Source organism: Armigeres subalbatus, chromosome 2, assembly GCF_024139115.2.
Source record: "Armigeres subalbatus isolate Guangzhou_Male chromosome 2, GZ_Asu_2, whole genome shotgun sequence".
In the NCBI taxonomy this organism is placed as follows: Eukaryota; Metazoa; Arthropoda; class Insecta; order Diptera; family Culicidae; genus Armigeres; species Armigeres subalbatus.
This window is the reverse complement of record NC_085140.1, coordinates 46,329,155-46,352,070: the sequence shown is the minus strand read 5'-3', so window position 1 is coordinate 46,352,070 and position 22,916 is coordinate 46,329,155. Positions and strand designations below refer to the sequence as shown.

The 22,916-nt window shown below is 38.4% G+C and overlaps 1 protein-coding gene and 1 pseudogene across 3 annotated transcripts in view; one reads left to right on the top strand and one right to left on the bottom strand.

Annotated features, from left to right (window-relative positions):
* The window catches only part of LOC134218525 (myosin heavy chain, non-muscle), a 189,521-nt gene extending 173,263 nt beyond the window's left edge, over positions 1-16,258 (bottom strand). For all 3 annotated transcript variants that reach the window (XM_062697635.1, XM_062697637.1, XM_062697636.1), the window contains exons 1-2: positions 16,007-16,258; positions 2,572-3,162 (exon numbers count right to left, since the gene is read on the bottom strand). In XM_062697635.1, the coding sequence (XP_062553619.1) occupies positions 2,572-2,706 (135 nt within the window). In that variant the 5' untranslated portion in view covers positions 2,707-3,162; positions 16,007-16,258. The remainder of the gene's footprint in view (positions 1-2,571; positions 3,163-16,006) is intronic.
* A 3,295-nt stretch (positions 16,259-19,553) lies between these two features.
* On the top strand, positions 19,554-20,560 carry LOC134214352 (ER membrane protein complex subunit 3-like; annotated as a pseudogene).
* The last annotated feature ends 2,356 nt before the right edge of the window (positions 20,561-22,916 follow it).

Here is a 22,916-nt window from a genome sequence, read left to right as displayed (position 1 = left end):
GTGGAACATGTTCCCTGATTGTGTCAGTAATTTCCTGATAATTTCAAGATTTTTCCAGATGGGGAAAATTTCCGTGATAATTCCAGGTTTTCCAAGTTTTTCTAGGAATTACTAAAGGAAAATCTGAAAGAAATAATCCTATCGGAAATTCTGTAGAAATTCGTAGAGGAGAAACCTTCGAATAAATTACTGAATGAATTTCTGGAGGACTGACGAGCTCGGTGGTCTAGTGGCTACCGCTTCTGCCTTATGAGCAGGAGGTCGTGGGTTCAATTCCAGGCTCGTCCCTTTCCTACTTTGTATTTCTATCTTAGTTCTTTCTGTGTTTCACGTTCTACCAAAACGATTCCTACTGTTATAACCTTCCACACAATCCCAAAACCTCCCGTGGCACCTATGAGAGGTCGTAGAGTTCTCTGCATCTTTCTTAAGTAGGTGTCCAACTAACCCTTCCTCAGCATTCGCAAGGACGTGGCCAGGACAGATCTCGACTATTGGAGAGTGCAATGCTTCCATCTAAGAGATAGTGATTAGTCCCAAATCAATATCTGAGGTAACGGATGAAAGTAATGCTACTCTCATACAATAGTCTTGGCTTGTACCACCTACGAATTTGTGCGAATTGCTCAATGCTAATGCTAATGCTAAATGAATTTCTGGAGGACTTAAATAAGAAATTGCTGAAGGAATTTTATCTCTAGGTGAATTAAAAATAAAATTCCAGTAAAAATTCCTACAAGATTTCTAAAAACATGACAAGAGAATTTTTGAAAAAAATCTGTGGATCCTGAATAACACAAAAATAAGTAAGCTTAAAGTAAGAAAGCAAGCAGACAGACTAAAGAGAAAACCTTATAGCTCCTTCTTCAGTTGTGAAGCTGTTGTTGTTTGATAGTTTGTTTGTGCCATATGCCTAATCAATTCTTGTATTTAAACGTCTTTCTTTGACTCGTTATCTAAAAACAACGTTCACTTTCCCTCTTGCCGATTTCCCTGATATCCTAAAGATTTCCCCGATTCTCCAGGTTAAAAATAATTCCTGATAACTCCAGGTTTTCCAGATAGTCGATACCCTGAGTAAGTTATTAGAAAAACAAAAATGAACAAAACAAAATTGATATTTATTATTCTTTTACGCGTTAATTAATAAAAGTTGCAGCATTTCAGTATTTTCCTAATAACTCTCCCTACAAGCATCAAGTCGTTTCGCAACAAATATTGCAAAATCTCCTACGTATTCACTTAATTCGTGGGATCAATGTGAAATACTGCAAAACGTATTTTCATGTGCACATCCAAATAGTAACCAAATTCATTCATCATTTGGGAGGACTGAAAAAAATGACAAATGTGATGTTTTAAGCATAGGGGTGCAAATTAGCCAAAACTTGAATCACTCTAGTGAACAGACTTTGAACAGCACCACATGGCGTTTTTTGCTAGATTGTAATAAAAATCTCAAACTAAAGACAATAGGTCTATGGTTTGAGATCTTTATTAATTTGTGCCATTTGGTGTGTTTATGGTGCTGTTCGAAATTCGCACCGCGTTTTCGAAATGAGACATTTGACTGAAGAAAATCATTGACTTTTGATAGCTACAATAAATAAAACAGAACTATCATAAGCTAATTTATAAGATCTATTTCTTTAGCTTGGAAATGTGAAAAACACTCAAATGGGGTGCATGTAACTTGTAACCGATCACTCTTAGTATTTATCCAACTTGACAAACATAATTAACATAATTTGAAAAGGGCGTAACAGCCAAAATTTATTCCTTCTGATTCTCCTTCTACATATATAGCTATATACGTGGACGAAGAATCAGAAGGAATAAATTATGACTGTTACGCCCTATTCAAATGTTGGTCTAGTCTTCTTTTTTTTAATACGAATGAGGTATATTTCACAAGATTGAAAAATGAGCGCGTCACAAAAAATGATAGACTTCAGTAGCTAAAAAGTAATTTTCATCTTTTTCCTATCCATCGATTGAAAATTTTCCCAAGAATGATTTTTTTTATCTATCGTTGCTTTGGAAGGCTCATTTGCTTTGAAGCGTTACGGAGCCGGAAACATGTTTTAATACAATTTTTACGATGCTTATACAATAATGTTAGTTTTGGGGAACCGAACGCCCCGCAGTTTGGACGAGGTTGTAATAATTAAATATTTCCAATCAATTGAAAGTACGAACCCTTTGGATGTTTTATTAGATTCGGCCACAACTTTTATACTAGATTTGTATTCTTCTTCTACAGTTCGTACATCCAATAATAGAGTTGTCTGTTGTAGTTTTTACAGCTTGTGGCATAAATATCTAACTATTCGGAGTCACCTTTTCATCAAATTAGATGATTTTGCATAATTATAGCATTCAGCTGTTTAAAAATGATATTTTGCCAAAAAAATTTAGTGAACTTAACTAGTTAATATGTAGTAAATTTAATGTAATTTTAAAATCGGTGTTACAAGACTCAGAACAAAATAAGAAATTCACCATTCCCCCAATCAAGTCGGAATTCCAATCATCACACACATAAAGCAGTAAAACATAGTTCTAACTCACCTGTGATTCGTGCGGCACCCAAACTAGCCGCTTCTGTGTCCATTCGGCCTGTGTGGCCGGATCGTTGAAGGAATTTCGCTCCACGGAGAGATACTTAAGCTCCGGGTCGTTGCGATCTCGCAGATCATCTGCCATCTTTCAATCGGTGGTTTGGCTGTTGGCGGAAATAATGATGACGATGATGACGTTGGAGACGATCCTTGACGAGTGGACCGTAGTTTCAAACAAACGACGATAGTGGCAACAACGGCCAATACAACAGTAACAACAACAGCGACAACAACGAAAACTTAAATCCAGAAAAGTTGTGCTTGCGTCGTCGTCGTCTTCTTCGGCGGCGAGCTACGGATTTCTACGATTCTTCTCCAAAACACTCACTTTCCGCGCACGTATCGGGACCAGCGGCACGAAAACAAGTCACTGATGGCTGATGACTTCTCCCTCTGCGGGCGGAGGGTTTTCACTGCTCTCTTCTTTGATCGGATGTTTCTCGCGCACTTTAGGTTTTTGTTATTCCACTAGAACTCTTATTTCCTCTACCACTGTTAGTTCGTTGCCGTTTTCTTTTCGATTTTCCTTCGCTGCGGATTCCTTCAACGATATAATGAAGTATAAAAAACCACACGAATGTATAACAATCACACTCACTGACAACGGGATATGGAAGGTTCTCCAAAACACCGACGACAACAACGTACGGATTATTGGAGTTGTGGATAGATAGATATGTTGTGGATCACTTCTGTGTTGGTGTATGTTTTCTCGGATGCGATTTGTTTGTTGACTTATGTTTTAAAATTTTCTTTATTTCGATCGTTGGTTTGGTTGAACCTGATCGAAATCTAAACAGGTTGCACAAATTGGAATAATAAACAATTAATACTTAATCACTTGTGGATAAGGCATAAATACTGAATAGACGATAGAATAAGCGTTTTTCAAACTAAATAACTACATAACAATAACACAAATATAGAATGTTTTGTCTTTTTGATAAATAACATAAATAACACGAATAACCACGATTCAAATAGTTGTAAAAAAATCGAGATGAGGAAAGCCGGATCTTCTCCGAAGCACAGAAAATTAATATCCAGCTCAGCTCTGCTGCTCTTCGCGTCCAACACTTGACGAATATGTACACCAACTGGTTATATAGCGAGGAGTGTCTCTGCTCTGTGGCTGCGGTGTCGACTTAACCAGCAAACTAGCGGAAAGCTAATATGCGTCGTCTCTGTGTAAGCTCTGAGGTGTCGTGGACTTGCTGCTTGGTACGAGAGATGTGTAGGCTCCTTATACAAGACTCGCTCTAGTCGCGAGAGGAGAGTTTAGTGACTTCTGCTCGGTCACTTGGCACTTATTCAACTGAAATTTAAAATTTCCGATCCGATACTTTTTCTTGTGCTCAACTGGCTCACGCATACTGCTCCAAGGAAGACCAGGGAAAAAAGGGTGGGCTGGGTATCCGCAACATATGCCGCCCGGGGAGCGCACGAGTGAGCACCGACCGGGGCGAAAGCGTCGTCGCCTCTTCGTCGTTTAGGTTAAACAGACCCGCACGACGATGATGATGACGAAGACACACGGCGACAACGACAGTGATACTAACTGAGCAGCGAAGAGAACAAACCGCAGAAGGTTTCGCGTTCACTCCGCGTAATATTTTATTTGTATAGAGGCGTGCTTGGGGCTGAATTGGTTCGATTGAAGCTGCATTTCCATGCAAAATGTTCGATTTAGCAATTGTAGATTGTAGGTTTAAAAAATTAAAATAATAGATACTTTGCATGCTCATTTGGGTCATGAGAATGAACCTTTTTATTCACGAGTAGCCTATTTTTTCAACAGACGTGTTTAAGTAAAAGCCTTATTTTGAAAGAAAAAAAACGGACCGCGGGTAGGGTCTGTGATAAAAAAAAATCGACGATAACAACCCAAACAATATTGTCACAATTTATGTCGTATGAAGTTAAATAACATTCAGATGTACAGCATAATCTGTGTAAATAAATAGCCTTCTTGGACTTCATGGAGGCGTCTCCCTTAACCTAGATGTAAGATGTGAGGCTACAAAGTAAGACCATGCTGAAGGAATTTGGGTTCGATCTCAGGAAATTGCTTCGATTTTTCTGGGCATATGAGTAGGGGAAGAGGCCCCAACCGCCGAACCTCCCAAGCCAAAACGCCTTTTGAGTATTCCCTCATATTTACCGTGACGCGTCTCCACGCACTGTCCATAGCAGAATGCTGATTCGCCGACACCTGGTACGTTGTTCCCTAATTGCTGCCTCATGAGTTTTCCGACAGCGAAATACCACCACTTTTTTGAAATGTGAATATTATCTATATGATTGAGATTTTCTACAACTTTCAGATGGCATCAGTTGGCTATATTGTTAACTGTTGCATGAGGTAAAAATGCCCATGAAAATCGTTACAATTAAGACATTAAAGCAGTCTTTGTTTAGCTAGGTCATATTACCCCGCCTTCCCCTATGAGTATGGTTCAGAAAACGCGCAAATATCAAATGTGAAAGGATGCTAACGATCATTCAGTAATTTGCGTTCGATCGTTTAGTAGTTTGTCAATAACTCATTCCAGAGGCTGAATTTCAAAATGTGTTGTATGGTGGACTTCTAGTACGAAGGTTTTTCTACAACTCTGCCAAATGGATCGTTGTTTGAGTTCAACTAATAACGGAGTTATAGCTATAGTATCAGTAACTTAGACTAAATGATAACAAAATTCCAATCATTTAGTTTAAATTACTGCAACTAGCGCTCTAACTCCGTTATTAGTTGAATTCTAATAACGAACCATTAAGCAAAGTTGTAGAAAAACCTTCGCACTAAAAGTCCACCATACAACATATTTTGAAATTCAGCTTCTGGAATGTGTTATTGACAAACTACTAAATGATCGAACGCAAATGACTGAATGATCGTTAACATCCTTGTGTGAAAGTACAAAATTAGTACCAACTCACGCAATCGGGGGTTTTGCTCCAGATCGCTAGGTTTTTCATAATTCCGAACACGCCTCTGTCCGACCAAACTTTAAAGTTCTCGTCGAGGCTTCACGACAAGTTGTTTGCTAAAGAGGGAGTTACTACAGCCACAGTTCACTGTAAGCTTATTACTCAGCGAAAGAACAAGTGAACAAACAAACGAGCGAAACGCGATCGTATTCACCACACGCGGATCTCCTTTTGAGCCATCTGCATGCTACCTATATATGGAGATTCTCGTCTTTCGTGACTAACACACATCCAACGATCACGACCAAGAAGAATATTATACTACTCCTTATGAATCCGCCGTTTGCCTTCTACATTGTCCTGGAACAAATCGAGAGATCTGGCCCCACCCGTTGTCATCACTGGCATGCATCGCAACGCAACACTCAACAATACAACTAGACCTGTGCGCCGGTCACATCATCGGCGGCGGCGGCGTGGTGGTCACTTTTGCCCCGGCGGCGGCGTGAACCGGCGTGGATGAAAAAACAATGACTGGAAAAATCAATTTTAATGCGGGTTTTTGGATTCATGCGGTTTTGATTCACACGACAGGAATCGCCCGTATACAAATCAACTTCAGTGGATTAAAATTGCAATATTCTACGTTTGCCGATCATCAAGCAGCACATTCAAAATAGTCAATTGTCGGCGATACTAATCGATACCTGATTTCAAAATGTTATTTATGTTAAAATGTTATGATCAAATAAATACTAGCTGAGTAAGACTGGGGATGACCAACCAAATTTAAATTTTTTCCTGAAATTTGGTAAAATATGCCAAAAAAGTTCTTGGTGTAGTCCCTGAAGGAATTTCTGGATGAAACTAGAATTTTTTTTAGGAAATTTCTACAGACATTTCTTAGTAAAGAATTCCTACAGAAATTTGTATAGGTATTCTTTCTAAAATCCATTCACGTTCTCTTTGGGAAATTCCTTTAGTAGAGCTAATCCTGCAGGAATTCATTCGGAAATTTATTCAACAATGAACTAATTTCCGATGGAATTCCTGAAAGAGTTTTCCAATGGAATTTCAAAACGATTTCCTGAAGTAATGTCGGATAAAGTTTTTGAAGGCAATCCGGCAACATTTTTGAAGAAATTTCCGAAAAAAATGTGAGAACTGAAGGAATTCTCAAAGAAAAATCAGTAGGAACCCTTCAGAAAAAATTCGAAGAAATCTGCACAGATATTTTTAAAGTCCTAACAGAATTTCAAATGAATTTCCCAATAAATTTTTAAAGGAGCGTTGAATGAATATCTGAAGGAATCCTAAAAAAATCAAAAGAAATGGAGAATGTCGTGAAGAAATTCCTGAGGAAAATGTCCAATAATTTCATTCTAAATTTATCTATCTATTTATCTATCTATCGCACTAATTACTTTTCACAGTGAGAAGTGAGAAATGGGAAGTGAGTCATCTCACGTCCCACTTTCTACAATGAGAAGATATAAATAAAGAGTTAGAAGTGAGACGTCTCACTTTTCTCTTTATTGTGAAAAGTGAGTTGGACGAAGTGGGTAATGAGACATCTCACTATTCATTTCATGCTTCTCATTTTTTACAACGATAAGTGGTAAATGAGGAGTGAAAAGGGAGACGTCTCAATTCTCACTGTTTACAGGGAACAGTGAGAAATGAAAGTGAGTAGTGAGATGTCTCACTCTTTTTCATTTTTCTCCTCTCACTGTAGAAATTGAGAAGCGCGAAGTGAATAGTGAGACGTCTCACTGCTCACTTCGCGCTTCTAATTTTCATAGTGAGATGTGAGACGTCTCACTTCTCACTCCTCATTTCTCTTTTCACATTGTGAAAAGTGAATAGTCCGAAGTGGGTAAAGAGACGTCTCACTACTAACTTCACGCTTCTCTCTTTTTACAGTGAGAAGTGAGAAATGAGGAATGAGAATTAAGACGTCTCTCTTCGCATTCCTAATTTCTCACTTTTCAAATGACCTATTCGGTCAAATGTCTTATACGGTCAAATGTCCTATTCGGCCAAATGACCCTTTCGGCCAAAAGACCATTCCGGCCAAATGACCCTTTAGGCCAAACTACCCTTTCGGCAAAATGACCCTTTCGGCCAAATTACCCTTTCGGCCAGATTGGTTTCGGCCTAATGGTTTGTTCGGCCAAGTGGAATTCGGCCAAATGGCTTTCGGCTGAATGGGTTTCGGCCAAACGACCCTTCCCCTTTACAGAGGTAGTTTTGTCTGTAGGTAGCTTCCTAAAGTAACCAAAGAATTTACTGGAGGAATTTTCAAAGGATTATCCGGAAAAAAATCTTCAGAAATTGCCTAAGGTATATTTGAAAGAATCCCTAAGGTAATTTCAGGAAAAATGTCTTGATGCTAAGGAACCCCTAGAGGAAATTCCAAAAAAAAATCCAAAAAGTATCTTTCGCTGGAATTTCTCAATTAATTTTCGAAGAAATTCTTAAGCAAATTTTCAAAACTTGATGAAATTTCCAAAGTAATTCGTAATTGAATTTCTGTAGGAGTTTTAAGAGAGTTTTTGAAGGAATTCTGAAGCAATTTCCTAAGGAACTCCTCAAACATTTTTCGTAGATATTTCAAACAGAGTTTGTGAAGGATTTTCAGAAGGTATATCCGTGTTCCTGAACGAAATCTTGACGGAATGTCCAAAGGAACTTGCGGAGATTTCTAAGAAAATCAGAAGCTCATTCAGGAGTTACTTTGAAAAATCTTTCAGGAGTTTCTTGGATACTCTTGGATAGGAGTTCTGGAACTTGTTCAAGAATTCTTAAGGAAATTTTATCCTAGAACTTTGCAAGGTATACCAAAAGAGTTCTTAGAAGAATTTTGAAATTTTCGGATAATCGTTGAGATACGATTTTCCCAAGGTTTTCCTTAACAAATTTCTGAAAGAATGCGTGGATGAATTTCCGAACTAATTACTGAGGGAAATTCCAAAGAATATCCGAAAAAAATCCGAAAGACTTTCTAGAATTCGTTTCCGGATGAGTTTTTGTAGGACTCCCAGAGGCAAATTCCGAGGGAAACTGCTAATCGATTTCTTAGAAACATTCCAAAGGAATTCCAGGATTTATCTAGGAATTATTTCAGACATACCAGAAGGCATTTCCTCTGAAATTCTGTTAGGAATTTATTCATAAATTCCTTCAAAAATACCTTCAGACATTCCTTTATGGATTTCTCTGGAAATTCCTTTGGGAATTCTTTGGGGAAGTCTTTTAGAAATACCTCCAAAAACTTTTTTAGCAGTTCCAACGGAAATTATTTTTGAAAATCAATTCAGGCTCTCTTTTAAAAATTCTTCGAAAATTCATTTGGAAACTCCTACACTAGGGTGGCTCAAAAACACTTTTTCAAATTTTTTGATGGGCCGTTCTCTTATTCGGTTCTATTTGATGCCCTGATGCTCTGGACAAAATTTCAGCCAAATCGGTCAACGTTTGGGCGGTGCTAAAATCCTTGGAAGTTTATATGGTAAATGGTAAAATGGTATATGGTATATGGTAAAATGTATGCAGAAACATCGAAAAACAGTGATTTGCAGTTGGACGGCACAATTTACGATCAAGAAGTATGATACGGCCCATAAAAAAAATGAAAAAAGTTTCTCCCATACTAATTTGAGCCACCCTATAGTTCTTTTGGAATTTCTTTCCGGAAATCCTTTGAAAAATAATAAGAGAATGAAATAGTTTTCGATGTAGTTACTAATTGAATTTTCGAAAGAGTAAAACAAAAATATAAGCATTAAACACTGAAAAATTACCAAGGTATTACTAAAAGAATTTCGGAATGAACTCGTGAAAGCATTTTAGGAGGAATTCCTGTAGGAAGTTCTGGAAGGATTCCCGAAGAATGTTTTAAAGGAATTGCTGGTAGAAGTTCCGAAGAAGTTCCTTGAAAAGATCTAAGAAACCTTTTATGTAATATCTGGAAGAATTAATTTAAGGGATTCATGGAATAATTGCCGAAAAAAAAAATCATGGGAGAAATTTCCGGAGTAATTCTCTTGGAACGAATTTCTAGCTTATTTTTCATAGGAATTCCATTCCATAAGGAATGTTCTAAAGAAATTCGTAAATTATGTTCAGAAGAATTTCGTAATGTAAATTCTGAAGGAATTTTCGGAGAAAAAAGAATTTCTAAAGTCACCTACAGGTTTAGGTGCTCGACTGAATGCCAAAGGCTTGACTTAGAAGAATTCCAAAGATCAGTTAAACATTGTATGTGTTATTCTACTTGGTAGAAGATACATATCCACTAGATGAAGCCTAATGCAAACTCATAAACTTATCAACCAACATATTTATTAATCCAGACAATGTATTTCACCACACAGACTTAGAGACATCATCTCGTAAGGTAGATTTGAAATTGAATTCTGACGATTTCCACCTTTTCACCATTTATGAACTATCATAAGACGAGATTAGTACTATTCCAATAAACTCCACCACGTTGTATTGCTTTACAGATACGTATTTCGTCTTCAACTGTAAGGCCATCTTTAGTTTGTACTTTACTCGACTCGACTTAAGTTAATTGATTTTTTTTTATTGCGATTAGTCATCGGCGTGGCAAAATTAAGATCGGCGGCGCGCCGGCCCAAAATTGTCGGCGGCGGCGGCGTGAGTAAAACCACCGGCGGCGGCGGCGCGGCGCGGCGGTGCACAGGTCTAAATACAACTTTGAACGACGAACGTACAGCGGCTCAATGACCAACGACACTACCAATAACGAAAGCGTCGTCCACCGTCGACGACAGATGTTGTTGTGAATGTGTTCGAGGAGGATGACTTCCACGATCGAACAATCCTACCACTCTGAACTACTTCACATACCTGTTCAGGATGTATAGGAGGAGAGGGCTTTTCGCGATCCTCCCTTGCGCTGATGCGATGGACGAAGCTTATCCGCTACTCACGACGCGGATAAGTAAGTCACTAGCCGCGCAAACATATTCAACTGGATCACAATGTTTGTTCACACTCGCGATTTTTGCGCTGCACGTAGCAAGACTCGAAGTTGCGTTCCTCTGTTTTAAGTAAATTCGATTGGCCACTAGCTGATCGATTCCGGAAATATCTTGTTAACGACATTCACTGCCGAATCGATTACCTCAATTGTTATCGATCAATATGTACAACATATTTATGACCTATGTATCATCATCAGATGAGGAAAGATATAATTCGAACGAGCTGTAATGGTCGTCATTCCACTCTGCCCTGCCGTCGCGTAGTGAATCACTAAATAATAATGAAATGCATGATTCACTGATTTCTGCCGCTCATGAGAATCTGTGGAGAACAAGCACAAGTACGAACTGGTTTGGTGTTCAATATAAGAAGTCTATTGAAGTTTTGATAGAGAATATGCGGTCGGGTGTGTGTTTTGTGTTGGTGGAATTGAATCCCCCATATGCGGTGATACGAAAGCGTATTTTCAGTTATGTATGTTCTGGGTTTTCAGTAGCCTTGCGAGCAAAGGCGTAGGATTGCCAATCCGGAGATGGTGAGTTCGATTCTTGGTCCGTTCTAGACACATTCTCGACTCCCTGGGCATAGTGTATCCATTGTACTTGAGACACTAAATGTAGATACATATTCATGCAATGGCGGGCATAGAAAAGCTTCCAATTAATTACTAAGTTGAAAAGCACAGGCTAAGAAGTTCCAGTTGGAGTGTAAAGCCATTGAAAAAGAAGATGTTCTGCGGCGGTTAGTTTGAGAAATGATTATTTAATTTGAAACCTCGATTTTCACAAATGTGTTCTTTTATTGTGAATAACTGCACATTTTCTATTTTTCCCTTGTTTTTGTATACAAAGCATATATAAAGTCTATAGCTTTACTCTAAAAATGATCTTCTGAGATGAGGTTTGAATGCCTATAATTATATTACAGTCTAGCTACTATGAGTCTTCTCTTACAAAACCGAGAAAAAACGTTTCGATATGAAACAATCACTTTATGTTCTTCAAAATCTTGTGGATGCTTAACTTTGTATTTCGCACAATATCACCACTCTGCATTTTATTTCGTCATATTGAAGGCAAACGTCATTAAAGTAAAACTTTTCATGTAGGGTAGGTGTACTATATTTCACCACTGTGTTATATTTCGCCACCTTGGTAAAACAAGTAGTTTTTATAACGCTCTAGTGCAATATTGCACCTAACTGTATTAAACAATCATACAGCTATAGTAAACATGCATACGTTAAATAAAAATTTTGTTGTTATAAATCTACGATGACTGATGAAAAATGCATCTAAAAATTGTTGTCTCGATACCATGGCAATTTTTGTCCGTTTGAAGAACAGGCCAAAATAAACAAATGCCGGAAAACTGATCAAACCTTCAAAATTATGACCAATATACAAACACAATCATAAGAACTATTCATAAAATGTTATCACTAACGGTTGATTATAAAAAAGTTCATGTTCATTTAATTAAAAAAAAATTGGAGGCGTCGCATTTTTTTCTCGTAAATTACTGAAGAAATTCTTTAGGAAATATCTCAAGGATTTCCTTAGCAAGCACATCTGAAAATGGCTTCAGCCATTTAATCAAAAATTTCTTCATTAATTCCATTGGGAATTTTCGCAGGTATTCCTTAAAAATAATTATTTGAATACCTCCCCAGTAAATAATTGAGAAATCCCTTCAAAAGGAATTTCATTAAAAACTCCTTCAGGAGATCCTTTGAAAATTTCTGTAGAAACTCGTTCGTAAATACAGTTGATGCAAAAGCATAAGATTGCTAATGTTGCTCCCGTTCGCGTGACCTACATTTAGTTTGCTTGGACCAGCCAAAGTACCGATGCTACCAAAACCAAACTTGCACTACAACATGATGGACAATAGACCTGTTCACCATTTTCAAAAGTATTCCAGATTCTAAGTGCCACCCCTCTATTTCAATGAGTATCTTAAACGGAGTCTTCTGACCAATTTTCAGCTAAATCCGTGAAGATTTAGAGGTTCATCAAACGAGATTTGCGATTTTTCTGACTTTTTCAATGCATTATTTAAAAAAAAAATCTCGAGAAACCCCCTTGGAAATATTTTCGTAAAATACTACAGATATTCTTTAGAAATATCTTCGGAAACTCGTTTAGGAATTTCTTCAGAAATTTATATAAAAATTCTTTTGGAAATTTCTTTGGGAATTCCTTCAAAACTTCTTACAGAAAATCCTTCAAAAAATTATTTAGGAATTCTTTTAGCAATTTCCTCGGAAATGTGTTAAGAAATTCCTTTGAAAACCCCTTCAGGAAATCCTTTGAAAATGTATGTAGAAACTCGTTCGGAAATACAGTGAATGCAAAAGTATAAAATTGCTAATGTTGCTCCCGTTCGCGTGACCTGCATTTAGTTTGCTTGAACCAGTCAATGTTGGTGATGAAACCAAACTTTCACTACAGCATGATGGACAACAAACGGTAAGTTAAGCTTGGCAAAATAATTTTAATGGCTACAGCGCCACTAGCGTTGTAGTACTTATGCTTCTATTGGAAATACCTTCGGAAAATGCTTCGGAAATTCCTTGTGATTTTTTAGTAATTCATTCTGAAATTTCCTTACGAAAACTTTAGAAAAGACCTTCCTTAAATTTTAATATTTTAAGCATCAGTCAAAAATTTAGGTTGGGTCGGTTTGGATAGAAACTTATTTACTATGGGAAATAGTGAATTTGATTGAGGAATTATTGCATTTTGGCAAAAGTGTTCCATAATTGTGGGGAGAATGTAGTTGTGCGTTGCTTCTGTATTGAATGGGATGCTCTTGAAAACGCGAGTAAAGTTAGTTTTTGATTCCGAGAGGAAGTTAAGGCCAAATAACTTCAATTATGATATGGTGCTTATGCATTCACAGAATTAGAATATTTCGCTATCAAAATATTATCAAGATGATAACAAATTGAGTTTATCAAAACTATAACATATTTTGATATAGAATTGCAGAGTACTCTAGCAAATATCATATTTTGATATTATTTTGATAACTGAAAATAATAATAGAGTCCGTATTCTACAAACCGCATGAAAACATATTTGAGGCCGTACACTTATACCGTGACAGATTAAAGAGGGACCCCCCGTTACGTTGGGATATGGATACTTGGAAGTAGTGCGTAACGGTGTAAATCCGGCCATATCGTCAGGCTCAGTACAACACTGAAGCTGACAATATGGCGTCCCTAGCCTCGAATCCCAAGGTGTCAGGCGACCCGTGCCGAGGGGATAAATGACCTGGGGGGTGAAACAATTAGCCAGGAAGTTAACGGAGCCTGTGGAGGTTCCACAGAGTGAGGGTTGCTTCGGCGGCAAGCGGGTGGCAGAGGGTGGTACCCACACACCTCCAAGTGGTGCACATGTGGTGCAAGCGAATGGGAGTTGGGGGTATTACTCGTGATACCCCCACAGAGTGAGGGACCGAGGGTATGGGTGAGCACACAAGTAAGACTCGCATGGTACGCATGGTCGGTAGTGTTAGAATGACTGAAGTTTGGTGAGACCTATAAGGCGACTATAGGGCTTATTGGTATTTAATGTTTGGGGTAAAGGCGCATATAATGCCACTTAAATGCTTTATATAATGCTTACTAGTTACCTGGGCTATAATGGCCTTTAATGCTATTGTAATGCAGGTTTTGGCCCAATATATGGCTGCTTAAATGCTCAATCCTACTTTATCGATAAAGTAGAAATTTTGCTGAGTAGCATTTATTCAGCATCCAAAATGCTGAATAAATGCTTAATTTTAAAAACAAGAAAAAAGGTTTTTTTAATGGCATTTTTTTCTAATTCTTTTTTTACATAGTTTTATTTTATATCGTTATTGTATTTTCATATTTAAAATGGAACATAATTTTTTACTTTCTTCGAGCGGGATTCGAACTCGCGCTCTTGCCACCCGACGCTGTAGTTGTCATCGCCCTTACCAGCTGGCCCATAAGAGAGAGATGGTAGTGGGAATAATTTTGCCCAACATAAACAATACCCCCTTTCAGGAACATTGAAACTTAATCCAACTCATCTCAGAATGCAACCATCACAAACGTCATACCCAGGTGCAATGAAACAGCTACAGTAGTGCTGCTTTAATGCATCCATCGAAAATAGTGCAATGGAATAATAAAATGTAGCTAAACTATGTAATTAGTGATAGGGTTAGGCTAACGACAAGTACTCCTGTCAATGGTCGGAATGGAAAAAACATTCTTCACGTACCGATTTCTATTCTCAAATGTAAGTTCATTGGACAAATAGTCCCCGCTTTATGGTTTCATATTGGAAAACGTTTGACGTATGAACAGGCCTTAAAGTGGCACTAATGTAGCTGTTCCACATAACGAAAAACAACATTGTGCATTCAAAATGCTATTATAAGACTATGCCTCTCATGATTGCTTTGAGAATAATGGATTCAACAACTAGGTACAATATATAGGAACACTAGGTCCTAATCTTCTTCTTCTCATTGGCATATTACCCACTGAAACACAGTCTCACAGCTTAGTGTTCATTCAGCACTTTCACAGTTTCTATTACCTGAAAAGGTCCTATGCCAAGTTACCACGATGATACTTTGATGCCCACGTCGATTTTTTTTAGACGGATCGGGAATCAAACCCAGCCACCTTCAGTATGGCGTTGCTTTGTAGGCTCGCAATTTACCGCACGGCTAAGGCCTCACTACTAATTTAAAATATTTGCGGAGTGAAAAACGTGAATACACCCGCTCAGAGTCAAATATAGGTACTAAGTAAAACACTAGACACAAATTAATAATTATTGGGACATAATTTATGCATAGAACAGCAGTTCGACAAACTCTCAACAGCGATATATCCCCTGTTATTTGACAATTCCGAAGAAGCTGACTATCGCAACAGTATTTTCCTTTCTGGTAGACTCCCAACATTATCCAAAATCCTGCTAGCAGCGATACTCCTTTCGCGTTTTTCACCAAACTTGGATCGTTACTTCGTTATCACTCAACATAAAATTCCACTGCACTTCCCGACTGTTGTCTGCAAAAACATGTCGAACTGCTTCACAGTGATCGAAGTGTTTCGTCCACACCCTACTCGGCTGCCATTCCAAATAAACCAGTTTCTTCGTCTGTTCGCATGCCTCTCCCCTAACCGCCACGCAATCCACAATCCCTGGCTGACCGCAACACAGAGCTCACTCCAGGAAAAAATGCCGATAGATTGGCGAGCCGCAGAGCTGAGCCTTTCCACATCACACACCTCAGTCGTCTTCTTTCGATATCCACACCCACTAATATTTTCAAAAACAGCACTTCGCGTCAACTTTAGGACAAACTCCCGACGACGACGGTGACGCGACCGACGTACCGGGTGGATCGGGTCTGGAACTCTCAAGCAAAGCACATCTACCTACACTTTCTGCGAATTTCAGCGGAAAATCCGCATTACCAAGGAGTTTTCAGTTCACAAACGGAGGCGTTTGTTTCTATCGGGAAAACACTGATCGACTGCTGAATTTAGAAGTTTTGATTGTCGTTATCTTGTGGTCCGGGAAATTTTGCAGGACACAACGAACCGAGAAAATTGATTTTTATAACTGAACAACCATCAACCCAACAATGAGCAGCGGTTCGCGATGAAAACGTAAAAAACGGCAGCAACTTCAAGTACCGGGCTGTTGCCAACTTGAGCACGTTAAAATGCGCCAACTGTCATCATCAATCATCAATTTTCCAGCGATGTGCAGTATTTTTGGTGCTGGACACCAGTTCAGTCCAGCGGCGCTAGTGCAGCACTGCAGAGTAGAGTCCTATAAGAAGAGTAATACTAAAGACACACTGGTGGTACAAGGACCGTGGTATACCACGGTTATATACCCTAGTACATATTGTACCATGGTTTTCCACGTTGTACCAGCATGGTACAAGGCGACACACCTGTGGTACAACTTGTACCATGGTACGAATACCATCAGTGTGTCATTAGTATAACGTCATGTGCCACGTTTGACAGGTCTCCTGCTCGTTTGGAACGCGCATTTGTATGGAACTGACAGACAGACTGTTCCAATTCTGACACTTGACGACACTGTTATTATAGTCACTGTACTGCAGAGCAACACCACAGAGAACAGACGTTCATTTTGAGTCGTGTAGTTGTTAGGGTGGTCACCAAACCGGGAAAACGGGAAAAAGACGGTTTAGGTTCAAAAATTTTCAAAGTTTTTAATGAAGTTTAGTTGAAATAAGAAAAATTTTTATCCAGATTTCTACGCTCACCATAATGGCGGATGCCATAACAAATTTGACATTAACTGCCAAACACTGAACTGCAATTTTCGTCGAAGAAAGCTGAGAAATCTCTGTAACCAATGCGTTTATTTATTTTCCATCAACAAAAAAAACTAATACAGGAATTCAAAACTTTTGATAACGCGTCGTATTCTGGTTTATATGTTGCTGGTTTTTACTTTATTTTAGATACCCTTACAATTCATTGTTTCGTCTACAAGTCTCACGGATACAAATTTCATCCACTTGCTTCAAAAATATACATGTTTATTTCCAAAATGGTAATATGTTTGAATCAAACATATTTATTTTTAAAACCAAATTAAATCCCTGTTTGTTTTATCCAGTTTTCCGCGAGCGGTAATGGCCGCCAGCTTGCCTGCGGGTTAGTCTCTGATTTGACGTCTGTGGAGGTCAACTGCACCCACCGCTCCGAGAATTCTGACCAATGTGGCATATAAAAAGGTGCTGATTCAGAGAATTCAATCCTTCTTATATACCACATTGATCAAAATGTTCGAATGGTGGGTGCAGTTGACCTCCAGAAACGTCAAACCAGAGACTAACCCGCAGGCATGCTGGCGGCCATTACCGCTCGCGGAAAACTGGATACATTCACTAGTGGGCTCACTCTTGCAAAAGTAAACAAAAACTCGAGTTCGGATCGGATCCGATCAGAAGTCAGCAGAGGAGTAAAAGCAAGAGAAGAAGCAGATGTTTTCTTGCTTCCAAATTGATGATAAGGATGTTTTTCAGGTACGGAAAGGTAAGTACAGTATAGCCGTTCGATAACTGCAAAATGTTTACTTTTCAGTTAGCGAATGCCGTTCGATAACTGCAATGCATTCTAGACGTCAAATGGTTGTCAATCGACGTCAGATGCAATAAAAGTGCATCTAAATGTGCAGCAGCCGGATGACACCATCTATGCTTCTGGCTCCAGCATAAAATTCACGATATTATTTTGCTGTGGGCGTTATTTTCTGATACAATATTGTTACCAAATATTCAAATTTGTTTTGCACCGTACTAACCGTGTTGTATTGAATGACGGTCTTATTACAATTAAATTGAAAATCGAACACATTTTTCACGGCACGGAATAGGTGGTATATAACGATAATAGTAATAAAATCATTCAAATCGCTTAACAACAATTACTCCATCACAGAAAATTAGTCCTGAAATGATGTTTTTGTTTACTAATTTTGAATTGTCAGTGGGGCCCACCGCGCGCTAACCCCAGAGATGTTAGCCACCATTTTTTCCCATTGGATAGATAGGCGATGACAGTAGGGTGATGTGCAGCGCATTGCAAATGTCATTGAGTTTGACATCCGTTTGAAGTTTAGCGGTCCGATAACTGCAAAACGGTTGCAACTAGCGAATTGCAGTTAAAAAGCATTGCAGTTAAATGACTTGCAGTTATCGAACGTCTACTGTAAATGAAATATGAACGTTCGGAAATGTGAAATTTGGTAGTTAATTGCTACCAGAATATGAAAATTGGTAGAATTGATAACAAAATCTTATGAGTGGTCGAACCAAAACAATCATATCCATGTTTGCTTCAAACATATAGCTGGTTGAAACAACTTGAAACGCACATTTGATTCAAAAAAGGTTTTCGTTTGCTTTAAATGTAACAATATGTTTGATCCAAACATATTTATTTTTGATACCAGAACAAACTGAATTAATGTTTCGATTTACCTAGAATATGTTTGTTTTTATTGTAGTTTTTTCTGCGAAGAAGAAGACTAAAAATATTTTACATTTTTATAAGAAACGAAAAATTTTCACTTGATAGTCTATTAAAATTACGCCATAAAAGCTTTCATTTTGTGGACGATTAGTGTCCCATTGGGTACATGCAAAAAACAAAATGTGCGCAATGTTCCTCTGGGACTAGGAACAATCTTCAATGTTTGGCTCCAGCACAATAACAAATTTTGGCTTCAGTTTGATAACCATCAGGATTTCAGCATTTATTTTGAATGATACACGTAAAAAATCCATTGCTGTTTATTATTCATATTGCTAATACTTTTTTTTTGCCAAAGCAGCGACTTAATGATATCTATAAGAAAAAACTTATACATTGCATTCGCCGCATAGATTCCCAAACTTATACACAGCTACTTTATTTTACCGAAGTCGGTAAAATTTTACTGAGTTTTTGGACTACGGATCGCCCAGTAATTTCAACAGCAATATTTTACATTACCGAGTTGTCAGCATAAACGAGATATGTCAAAATAACATTAAAATCGGTAATAAAGGTAGTTTGTTTATGTGAACATAACTGAGTTAGTCAGTAAATGAGGATTTATTTTTTGGGAAATATTTTACTGATTGGACAGTATATCTAATCAATGAACCTTCGCATGAAATATAAGTATTTATTATGGACAAATTTCAGGGGTTTTGTGATAAATTCTGCTAGATTTTTAAAGGAAAATACGACGGGGTCGTACACTTGTTACGTAAGCAATTTTTCTGGGTTTTCCGGCCCCCCCTCCCCCCATGTAAGATTTTTTTCATACAAATGAATTTTTATTTATATGGAGCGTAAGATATTGTCTGACCCCCCCTCCCCTCCCCATAAGTGCTTACGTAATATGTGTACGGCCCCTTACTACTATACTTTTCGATAATCATTTCGAATTGATACAGATACAAGACAGTCAGGCAATGTACCGTGCGTGGCTTCTCCGTGATAACGCAAATACCGCAGCCCGCAGTCGTTTACCATTAGACGGCATTACTACATTGAGGAAACGGGTTGTTTTAAGACACAGAAACGGGCTCCGCCCGTAACTTCATTAACGTTCACCGATGATAATGTTCGGTGGCTGCATCAATGGATGTTCTCCGGGTTCGTGACGTCGAAAGTTCTAATCCCGCTGACGCTGCGCTTGGTATAGAACTAGCTGCGGTGAGGTATAGAACTAGCCTTGCCTGGGTAACATCCGCGTCGTGGTTCCTTTTGAACATGTTCGGCCTAAGAAGCATCTACACACTGGTTGTGGGGAGAACAAAGCCGCTGATCAGAGGCAAACTATGCAAGACTATTATGTCGAAAGCAGCGGTAACCTTGCCGCCGGATCCCATAGCCGCCTTCAAAGCAGAGTGGGAAACGCTCAAAATCACCGAGTCCAGAATGCTCTAACGAACTTTGAAACCGGGATGCTGATGGCGGCCAGTGGCGGACCCCGTCGGATGCTGTCTATCACAGCCGAGAGGAGGCAGGAATCGCAACCAAATAAATATAGTTGTTTTATTCGTTAGCGATTATTTTGCACTTTAGACTTGAGACTTTAGAAACTTGTGCCCGACAAAATATTTTTTTCAAAATGGTAAATAAACAATAACAAAGGGCTCTACAATAGCGTTCAGTATTTTTCTAAAAACTAGTCGGTAAATTTTAATGTTTTACTGGTGGTGCTGTTTTGATTTGTGCCGACTTTTTGTACAGTTCAGCAATTTACGGATTTAATGATTTGTTCAGTAAAAATAAGTAAACGTCAGAACGATAAGCATATTTTTTTTACCGAAACTCGGAAATTTATTACTGACAATCATTGGAGGTCCACTAAAAAACAGTATTTCAGTAAAAAAGAAATTTTGCAGTTGAAACTCAGTAAACAAAATACCGAACGTTGAAATGCTGTTTAAGTGTGTACTTTTCATTAGCTTATGAACTTTATTAACTTTTTAGTATGAGACCATTCATCAAGTTGCATAATAAATTGCATTAGTATGTTCTAATGATTTTTTCCATAACTTATAAGGTTTTTTTATTTACTTTTTTTTACTTTATGGTTCCTGTACACCTCCGGTGGTGCAAAGGGCCGACTTGAAGGATCTCCATCCTGAGCGTTGCCCGGCTATCGTTTTAACCTGTTGCCAGGTTTCGGTCGACTTCTTTTAATTATTTATTTTGGCTTCACCACCATGAGCCTCTGGGTCTGCCTCTGCTGCGATGTCCCGCTGTGTTCCAGTCTAATGCTTGTTTACAGATTTCGTTTCCGCCCCTACGTATAGAGTGTGGCCAACCCAGCCCCACTTCCAATCCCAAATTTCTGTTGCTATCGGCCTCTGGTGACAACGATGATGGAGCTCCGTTGTTTGAGATCCAGTTGTAGAGCCACCAGGCCCGAATTATATACCGCAGGCATCTGTTGATAAACGCCGTTGAGTGTTCTCCACTGATACACATCATATTTCACTAGCGTATAACAGCACAGATTTCACGTTAGAGTTGATAATGCGTATCTTGGTGCGTTCACTTATCTGCCCGTTTTTCCAGATATTTCTTTAACTCGCTGTTCGGGCTGGCAACCATTCCGTAGTCAACGAACTGAAGTCTGCTGCGATTGCACAGCCCTGTCATCTCATCAGATAGCATTAATGTCAAAACATCACATGCGTTTGTTATCCATGCACAAAGCGATTGTCTATTTCAATAATTTAGTTTATTTTATTAATTTCTACAGTCCATTGAATTAAATTCAAAAATACGCTAGAGGTGAGAAATAACAACTTATTTATAAAAGGCTCAACATTATTGAGAATTATCTTACAGCACAAAAATTGTAAAATTATAACCTAATTGTTCGTGGAATCGAAAAACTACTAAGCCACTGAATTTGTAAGCAATCTCTAAATTAAAATCTAAGCAAACTTATTACTACATATCAAGACAAAATTTTCAAAACGACTTATCTGCTTTTGTAAACAAAGATTCAAACGAAGATTTGACGAATTTGATAGCTCTCCCACGCAAACCAACACCATCAACAGTTAGCGGAATCCTTCACCTACCTATTGATGGTGTTGGTTTGCGTGGGAGAGCTATCAGATTCGTCAAATCGTCGTTTGAATCTTTGTTTACAAAAGCAGATAAGTCGTTTTGAAAATTTTGTCTTGATATATTAGGGTGGTTCAAAAAATCGATTTTGCTCCACAGTGCTTATCTGATTCTTTATCATGTTCTGAGTGTCCTCTGAAAATTTAAGCTCATTTGGATTAAAACTGATTTAGCACAAGCCGTTTCAAGTTTGCATGCAAATTAGTATGGGGAAATTTATTTTATCATTATACTGTTAATGACGCTTCCCCATTAAGCGCAGGTTAAAAGAAAACCTACATAGTTAGAAGGAATACTCAACAGCTTTCACCCAACGGAAACCGCATGTTAATTAATTGCCCCAATAATTAGTAATCGATTTTAAGACAGAATGCGAATCTTTAGTCATGATCGTTAAACTTCTTTGAGGGCATCACTGAAATGTGCAGTGCAACATAGTAGCCTGAATTTGTGTGTGCTATCTTTCGCGCCACGAGCAGCAATGTTGCCTGTTGAGGAGTTATGCAATTAGCTCCAGAAAACCACGGTATAGATTAAATTCGATTACTAATTATTGGAAAGTTTAATCAAGATGCGGTTTTCACTGGGTGAAAGCTGTTGAGTATTCCTTTTAGCTATATAGGTTTTCTTTTAACCTGCGCCTAATGGGGAAGCGTCATTAACAGTACAATGAAAAAATAAATTTCCCCATACTAATTTGCATGCAAACCTGAAACGGCTTGTGCTAAATCAGTTTAAATCCAAATGAGCTCAAATTTTCAGAGGACATTCAGAACCTGATAAAGAATCAGATAAGCACTGTGGAGCAAAATCGATTTTTTGAACCACCCTAACATATATCCTAAATATATTGCAGCTTAAAGCACTACGCTAACGAATTCGTGCGTTCTTAGTTCGTTCCCGAACACTCGCAAAGGCAGCCCTTGCTTTCTTAATCCGTGCGCCTATGTCGATCTTGGTACCGCCGTCTGACGCCATTTGGCTACCAAGATATTGGAAGCTTTCAACATTCTCCACTGGTTGCCCGGCTACTGTGAAACTGGAAGGAGTCACCGTGCTTACATCCAACGATTTGGTTTTGTTGACGTTGATGACTAAACCTGCCGAAGAGGAGCGCTCGGCAAGGTCGTTTACTCTGCATATCAGAGCGCCGTTGCGCG